Source organism: Gavialis gangeticus, unplaced genomic scaffold (genome assembly GCF_001723915.1).
Source record: "Gavialis gangeticus isolate Ggan-Ray unplaced genomic scaffold, GavGan_comp1, whole genome shotgun sequence".
In the NCBI taxonomy this organism is placed as follows: domain Eukaryota; kingdom Metazoa; phylum Chordata; order Crocodylia; family Gavialidae; genus Gavialis; species Gavialis gangeticus.
This window is the reverse complement of record NW_017728992.1, coordinates 109,879,504-109,888,492: the sequence shown is the minus strand read 5'-3', so window position 1 is coordinate 109,888,492 and position 8,989 is coordinate 109,879,504. Positions and strand designations below refer to the sequence as shown.

Here is an 8,989-nt window from a genome sequence, read left to right as displayed (position 1 = left end):
CCTTCCTCTGACCCCATTCTGCTGGCAGAAGATGTGTAGGGCCCCAACTGGTTACAGGAGGAGACGGGTGACCTCATGGCACTGGGAGCTGAGGTGGAGGTGCAGCAGCAGTTTATGCAGGGCTCCAGTGCCCATGTCTGTGAGGGTCTGTCAGGCCAGATGCAGGAGTGCAGGCACAACCGGTCAGTGTGGCAGTGCCGCATAAAGGTCAAGGCCTTGTGGGCACAGTGGGTTTCCATCACTGACCACAATCACTGGTCAGAGAGTGCCTGCAAGTCCATGCCCTTTATGCAGCAGCTGACAGACATCCTTGTGTCCTGGGACCTAGGCTGCAGCCGTGCTGTGTACTGCAGCCCAGGCCTGAGCCCTTGGCCTGGCCTGGCACCAGTGGTGATGTGTCACTGGTGGATGACCCCGCAGGACACCAGTAGCCCATCCCACCAAGCTGCCCATCTGCAGCCTCTACCAGCCTGGGCCAGCGTCTGCCTCAACAGCTCTGCAGCCTCAGCTCCAGCCACAAGGCATGGCCAGGCATGTCCATCGCCAGCTGCCAGCAGTGCCAGCTCCTGCCCAGGGAGGACCCCTGGCCAGGCACCTGCACAACACAGCCTGTCATCCAGTGAGTCCACCCAGAGCCGCATGACATCGCCACCAGCTGGGAATGACTGGACCTGCTGGCCATACCAGCCCTGGCCATGGGGTAAGCTCTGGACTTGGGGGAGGGCTCTCCTTCCCTCACCCCCAGCCCTTCCCCTGCTCAGGCCCTAGCCCCTTCCATTGCCCCCCTGCTTCCCTCCTGGGCTGGCTGCACTCCCTTGGCCCCTTTATTTCCCACCCCCAACCCACAGCATGCAGGGAGGTGGGAGACAGTGCAAAAGTTTGTTGAGCAGCCTGTGCCTCGAGCTAGGCAGGCATGGGCTTTTCACATGCTGAGGAATGTGTCAATGCTGGCAGTGATGTCTTCCTCAGCTGTGGGGGGCAGGGATGTGTAGTGGAGCCACAGGTATCCCTCCAGGCGTGGCAGAGGTTGCAGGGCAACCCAGGCTTCCCCCCACACCATCAAAGCTCAGGGTCCCATGCCAGCTGTGCCCAGGCCACCATGGCGATCAGCAGTAACAGGGTGTAGTGGGTCAGGAACCCTTCGGTCTGTGCAAACAGCTCTTTGTGCAGTGCTGGGGACACACACAGCAGGGGCATGCTTGGGGTGCAGTGCTGCTGTGGGGGGGAGGCCTGGCCCTGGGGCAGCTCCCTAGAGAGACCCCCTGCAGGGAGGGTGAGGGCATGAGCAGCTCCTCTTTCCAGTCATCTGTGAACACTGCACCCTCCCCCAAGCCTGGGTGCTGTGGGATTGGTGGCAGCACAGGAGACTGGTAGGCCTTTAGGAGGGGATGTGGGGGCAGCAGGGTCTGGAGCCATGGCAGCAGATGCAGCCAGGAGCCTGGCTGGTCCTGGCCTGGTAATAGGGCAGGGGAGGCAGGCTGCTTGTGACCAGCATCCGTGGCCCACTGGCAACGGGGGAGCAAGCGGGATGAGGGGCTCAGCTGGCAGCCTCCTGCGTCCAGGCCTATCCAGCTGACCTATCATGGTCCATGGGCACCCGTGCCAGATAGCATATGGGCCCCGGTACACAGTATCTTATTTCAGAAATGTTGCAAACTCTCAAGAACAGCTTCTTTCTCATGCCTCTGCAGGCCCTGCAGCTGCACGCAGGGGAGAGGCCACCATTGGCAGCCAGGATGCAGCCTCAGAGTCGCCGCTGCCCACAGCCAGGGCCCTGCAAATTCACTGGCTCTGCCAGAGGAGGACCCAGGACATGATGCTCGTTCTGGACTGGCTGATGACAACATCAGACAACTCTCTGGTGGAAGACGTTGCCTGGCGGAGGATGTGGCCCGCAAGGATGTGCGGGACCAGGCAGACTGGGAGTTCAGGGCGCAGCTCCTGGCCCTGGAGTGTGAGCATTTGTAGGCCCTGCAGAAGCAGAGTGCAGGCATCGGCAGGGCAGTGGAGGCCATGGAGTACAAGCGTCAAGTGCTGGAAACCATCCTGGCAGTTGCTGCCTGTGCTGCCTGGCCCCCAACCCTAGCCCCACCTGCCTTCTGGCAGCTGCCCACTGCCCAGCAGCAGGCCCCCCCATGGGCCTGGGCAAAAGTCTAGCGCTGCCTCCATGGGCCAGGAGCCTCTGCCCCAGCCCCTGCCCTGGGTCCCTTGCCACCCAGCCACCCACACTGGGCCCAGGCCTGTTGCTCACCCTGGCTCTATGTGGGCACAGAGTTGCCTGCAGTGGGAGAAGGACCACATGCCAGCCCTGTTAGCCTTGGACACTGGTTGCTGGAGGGGAAGATGCCCATGCCAGGGGGCTGCCAGCCACTGTTGCCCAGGGCGAGCCCCCCACCCACCTGACTCACCACAGCGTGTGCACACATAAGGCAGTGGCCAGAGGCCAGTGTGGTGGCTGCCTGTCCCCAGGCTCTGCCCCCTAGGCTCTCCCACCCCATGGCCACCCATGCCAGGAGGGCATGCACACAACCACATCACTTCACTTGTAAATAGTTTGCATGAGTAAGAGGGTGTTTTGTTGGTGGTGGAGGGGTTCCATTGTTGGAGAGGGAGGGAGGGGGAGGCGTCTGTTTGTAGTGAGGGAATAAAGTGTTTTTCTAAGAACTGTCTTCAGTTAGCATGGTGCTGGGGGTGGCTGGTGAGGTAGGGGATACGTGGGCATCTGTCCAGGTAAGCTACAGCGGGGAGTGTGTAAGCAGGTGGTCAGGCAGTGCCTCTTCCACTCAGTAACCTGGCTCTTTCTGGTGGGTGTGCAGCTCACCCGGGTCCTTAGCAGTGGGGACCCACTGGGGCCAGCAGGGCCAGCACCATGGCCAGCAGGAGCCTGGGGCACTGGATGTTGCTGCCAGGGGCAGGGGCTGGAGCAGCCATGGTACACGGAGGCAGAGGCTGGAGCGAGAGGGCTGCCATTTGCTGGCCCCGGCCTCTGCACGCTGCTCCTGACCAGAAGAACAGCTGAAAAGGCAGCACAGAGTGGAGTTGCCTTTGAAAAATGGCTGCCAGCTGCTGGCAGGTGCACTGGAGCCTTGAGCTCCCCTTGGTGGTGGCAGGGGACCATTGCAGGAGCAGCAAATTTTCTTCCACCTCCCTGCATGTGTAGACAACTGCCCAGGAGCGTTTACTCATGAGCAGGGATCCTGGTTATCTCTGATGAATCACAAATTCTGTGACAAAAAATTGCAAATTCTCTGATTAAAACCCCTCAAATCCATTATTAAAATTAAAAGCCCCCTGCAGTCCCCCTAGCCCTGCTGGTGCCCCTCACTCACCCTCCAAAGCCATCCCAACCCTGCTGGTGCCCCTCATTGCCCCCACAACAGCTCCCTGCCCTACTCATGCCTCTTCCCCTACCCACAGCCCCTGCCCCCCATCCCTGCTGGAGGCCCCCCCCAGCTCCCAGCGCTATGGGGCCCCCCAAGTCTGCAGCTCCCTGCCCCCAACAGCAGGCAGCTGCAGCAGAAGCAGCATGGAGCTGGCTCCCCCACTGCTGCTGCCTGCTCAGGTGGTGGCGGGGCTGGCTCCCCCAGTCGTGACCCATAACACCTCCAGCCCCACCAGAGGGGTCCCTTGCCGCCTGCAAGCCCCACTTACCTCAGCCTCCAGGAATGAAGCTAAGCTGAGCGGAGCTGTGGCTGACTGAGAGCCTCAGGCCCCACCCTTCTCCCTCTCCCTTCCCCTCTGGGCAGGGCTTGGGGTTTCCCACCCTGTTGGCAAACAGCTCTTGCAAGCTGAAGCTCAACCAGCCTGAAGAACTGTTTGTAAAAGCAGGGAATCCCCAGGTTTCTCTGCTAAAAGGAGAAATCTGCATTTTCTCTGATAAAAAGTGGAAATCTGTGGTTTTCTCTGTTTTGCCATGGGAAATGGAAAACCAGGATCCCTGCTAATGAGTAGTTTACTTGCAAGTAAAGTGATCCCAGATCAAATGCATGTGTAGATGCACACGTCAAGAATAAAGATGCATAGTTCTTTGTGAACTTAAGGTATGAAGAGGTGATTTGTCTGGAATGAGTGCCCCGAGATATATTATTTCAAAGTGCTCCAAGTTTCAGGTGAAGGGATACATTTAAGATTTTTGAGATGGTAAATTTAAAATTCCAGAGCTGTTAGCGGAAAGAATTTATTTAAATAGTTACATATATCATTGAATATCTGAGAGTATTTTCAACAATAGATGAAACTTATGCAACAGTAGAACATTAAGGGGACTATCTTCCTTGGTTACCTACCGTTTCTAGTATCTTTTTGTTGACTCTGTGAAAAATTAAAATTAAATCTGTGTAGTATTAAAATTAAATAAATAATATAAACACAGAAAGTTTTTGTGATAATAGCTATGAGAAGCATCAGTATTTTTTCAACACATTTTTGTAGTATATTTTAGGGGGGGGAAGAGGATTTTTTCCCCTAAATAATGTCTCACTTGGATGTCTGTTACATACGAGTCTTTTTTGCTGAAAAGAAATTACAGAAACTATAAACAGACAACTAAGCTGGTTTTGAAATGAGTGGGTTTTCTCAGTTTTAGCTATTATTAGCTATTAGATGATAAGTAGCTAGATTAGAAAGATGTTTCTTGAAATGTTGCATAGTATGCAGTGCATGCTTCCATTATGCTTCCTGGCATTATACGATAATATGCCTTATTCAGAAATATAACAATCAGCTCTGTTAAATCATGTTCAATCAGCTTATATAATAACACCTATATTTTGTTATTCATTTCAGATTTCAGAGACCTATGCCTTCCTACCAAGAGAAGCGGTGACACGATTTCTAATGAGCTGCTCAGAGTGCCAGAAAAGAATGCATTTAAACCCAGATGGAGTGGATCATAAAGGTAGTTGTAGTGTCAAATAGTGGGATGTAAAGTAATTTTATTCCTAATATCCATTTATATTTTCCTAGTGTAAGTGAAGGTTCATAAAAATTTGGTAGACTGGAACAGTTCAACAAATCAGATCTTCTCATTCACTTAAGTTAGAAGGTAGTGAATCTTTAGTATTTCCTTAAAGGATGGAGTGTAGTGCCATACTCATTCCTAAAAGAAAGATGATTTTACCTGGATAAAATAATTTATTTTCTTATGGAAATGCTTGTATGTCCATATAACAATAAACGATGGATAGGGCTCATCTGCTGTAGTCATTTAGGATAGCAGAGTTTATAATTTTTCATGCTTATGCTTGATTTACTTTCTTTTCATGGAAATAGCTATCTGTATGTTGTAAAAGCAATTGAAAATGCCAAAGTTGGAGCCAACCGAGAAACAGTTTGGCATTTGGCAGCAGATTATACTGAGGTAGCTTCCACAATTAACATATCATGCATAATAAATATTTTTATTACAGATAATGGAAAACCTCCGACTTTGGTGACTAGTATGATTGATTACAACATGCCAATTACTATGGCCTACATGAAGCACATGAAACTGCAGCTACTGAACTCACAACAAGATGAGGTAAAAATCAAATATTCAAAATCTATTTATAGTTCATTGCGGATTGTATTGTTCCATAATGTGATTCCACAAAATTTAATGAATTAAACCAAGGAGGAATGTGACCCTCTGTTAACAGTTTTGAATACTCTCAATATAGCAAGATATCTCTTAAAAATGCTGTATGATATGATATAATAAATATCCTGTTCAAAACTTGTAGATCTTCTCATACCCTCTGGCTTTGGAACAGTACACTATTCCACACTGTTTTAATAGAGATCTTGGTTCAAATGTTGGGCATTGTACATCAACTGCTAGGGTCAATTTGGGATGGAAAGAATAAGGAGGCAACATGTGCCACCATGGATAAGTTCTGTGCTTAGCAGTGCACGAAAGCGTTCTTTCATTAGCTCCTGAAGTGAATGCCATTCAAATGCTGAGGTTACTGCCATGATGTAGAACAGCAAAGGAGTGTGTGTGGGAGCAGTAACAAAGTGATTGGGATCTTCAGGACAGAGGCCCTGATTGGACAGTTTATGGGGAAATAGAACCTCCAACTCTAATACAGCAAAGTACTAAACATGGACTTAAAATTAACTCCATGATTAAATCGGTCCTCATCCAGTAAGAAATTCATGTATGCACCTATACATTTGCATTTGAATTTCTGTCAGAATTAATTAAATATAGAAAAGGAGACTCAGGCTGAGAACTGGACTTCATCTAAGGGAACTGGAAATAATCTGCTTTTTTAATTATTTCTTTTCTGTGATTCATGCAGATCTTTTTCAAATTTTGAGAAGTGCTTCATGATTTGGAGGGGAGCTGGCAAATTATTTGTAATAAACTCATTTTGTGAGAAATGTGTTCATTTATCATGCAAGCTGCCAAATAGTTAGGAGCCCGGCTGTGTGCCAACCAAAAGCAGTCCTGCCTGCTGTGCCCTTCTGCCTGCCTGGAAGAAATAATCTGAATTTGATTCCTTATTTCTTTTTTTTCTTTAAAAAGAAAAACCTTTAAAAACAACCCAAACAGCTGGTTTATGGCAAAGACCCTGATTGACTCTTGAGTTCTGTAAAGCCAGCCAGATTATTTTTTATAATAAGTAGATATGAACTATTGATGGAGATATATGAATTATTCAAAACCCCACAAAAGCAGGGAATTGTCAGTACTTTTCTAAAAATATCAGGGATCTCTTCTTTTGTAGAAGACATGTCTATCTCTTTTACACTTCTCCAGGAGCACTTGATGCAACTTCAGCTTGGTCTTCTGTTCCCAAAACTAGGCCTTCCTTGTGTCGGCTACCCCAAGTTGAGAAGCTGACTGTTGGCAAGCAGTGGGCCGGAGGCTTTATCTTTACAGTGAAGTTTAATGCTACATTATTTTCCTTGCTCCCACAATTCTTTCTTCCTGCTACATGGGGCGAAACACTAATGTTGGAGCACAGCCATCTGGTATAGTACATTCTTCTTTTATCATAGCTTAAGCATTTTAGTATTGTCCTTTCTGGCCTGATGACATGAATCAGGCCCCTTTCAGTGCACCATTTTTTCACTGAAATCAGGCAGCTGATGTGACGGTGGTAGTAGGAAGTAACAACTCCTGCCCTCCCCACACCTATAACTGAGAGCATTCCCACTTGAACTTGGCACACTCAGTCTTGCATTGTGACCTTTGGCTCATTGCAGTGATGCATAGTGTTGCAATTTTTAATGTATTTCCATTGCATGATGTGCACTTGCCAATAAGCACCATTGTTGCAAGTGAAGATCTCATGCTCTTTTTTAATTTGTATCTCTAGATATGTACTGTCATTTGCAATGATATTAGTCTGGCACTAAGAGCAAAATGGCAGTAGGAAGATAGCAGTGCAAAGTAGGGGTGTTTCTGATACGTGTTTTTAAATTACTTCGTACGGTTTTAAAAAAATCCACCCTCTGATTTTACAGTAAGGCTCTGTTTCCAAGGTTGCACAAAGCATCTTTGTATTACAGTGGAGGGGAGGATCTGAGGTGGGAAGTAACTTAGTTACCACTGCTAGCGTTGCCTAATAATTGAGAATATCTTGTTAGTAGTAATCAGTCACCTTGACCACTTCAGCCTAAGTCATACCTAAGTCATACTGTTAAGCTGAAACCTGTGGAAGGGGTGGTGCAGAACTGTCGTGGCCCAACAGAAAGACCCAGCTGCACAGGGAAATTTATTTCAATGCTGCAGCTGGCACAAGGGGACCATTAACCACCAGCGTCAGCCACTAGCACCTGCATGCACACACATAGGGGTGCAATAGAGTGCACAATATTTATAGAGACAGTGGAAGCATTGCTCTTTAGGAGGCCAGGAACAAGTGGAGGCATAACCACAAATACCCCTATGCCTGGTTATTCCCCAACTAGTCTGTTCTGTATGGGCAGCCAAGGCTTCTGTAGTTTGCACTGGAAGACAAAACAGGTGTCACTGAGGTACAAGCTGACTCCAGATTGTAGCCCACCATTCCTGGAGAAGATGGAAGCTTTCCAATGGGTAGAGGTGGTATGTACACTGATGCAGCCTTTGAAAGAGAGCAGAATGCATTTTCTCTGTACAACGCTGGCTCTACTGTCTGGTGCTTTGGGTGGGGGAGGAGTGGGGAAAGGGGGGGAGAGAGAGAGAGAGAGAGAGAGAGACAAGTTCATGGGAAGGCTAGTGCTCTTGTGGACTCTAGCTTCCAGCATTTCTTACACTTTGTGTAAGCGTTGTGAGGACATTGTTCATCATGTTATATCTGACTGTTTCCTATGTTAGATTGTATAACCCAAGTACCAGTTGGAGAAGCTTTGCCTTTTTCAATTTTTATGTTGTATAGAGTATTGCTTGGGGTAGCGTGTTTTGTCATAAGCTGTTGTGCACAGGTACAAGAGGAGATTCTTGGCACTTTGATTCCACTCTTAAAACTATGGGTATTAATGGTAGCTATGTCCAGTTCAGGGATTCTTACAAAAGAGTGGAGCTTGCTCAGGGGCCAGCTGTTCACAGAGAAAAGAGACTAACTATATTCATTTCCATCCAGATGGGTATGCTATAAACATATTGATATCAAATTCTGGCATTAGCTATATATTTCTAGATCACTTCTAGTTAATGAGTACAAAAATAAAGTACTGTAACTGGCAGGCAATTGACTATTTTAGAAAGACCTAATAAGTATAATTCATATTCCAAATAAAGAACTTATTTTTTTCTTTGGTGAATACAAATCATCAGCTCAGTTATTCTTAAAATCTCCTTCTTTTGACAGGAAGGCCCTCAGCAAACTTCCGTTATACTCAGAAAAGTGACTGAAAAATATAATTCTGGCTTTCTGTTTCTCAGCAACTTCCAGATCAAAACTTATGACCATATTAAACTTTAAGCAGGTGTTTGAACTCATTGGCTAAGTACAGAGAGTCAAAAAGCCCGACGCTGAATTGATTAAATCTTTGCAGGTTAGCCTAAACTGCAGAC

General features: G+C 47.9%; 1 protein-coding gene across 3 annotated transcripts in view; it reads left to right on the top strand.

Moving 5' to 3' along the window:
* Window positions 1–8,989, top strand: part of NOL4 (nucleolar protein 4) — a 365,842-nt gene that overhangs the window by 81,205 nt on the left and 275,648 nt on the right. For all 3 annotated transcript variants that reach the window (XM_019526816.1, XM_019526826.1, XM_019526832.1), the window contains 2 exons: window positions 4,786–4,897; window positions 5,409–5,521. In XM_019526816.1, coding sequence (XP_019382361.1) covers window positions 4,786–4,897; window positions 5,409–5,521 — 225 coding nt within the window. The remainder of the gene's footprint in view (window positions 1–4,785; window positions 4,898–5,408; window positions 5,522–8,989) is intronic.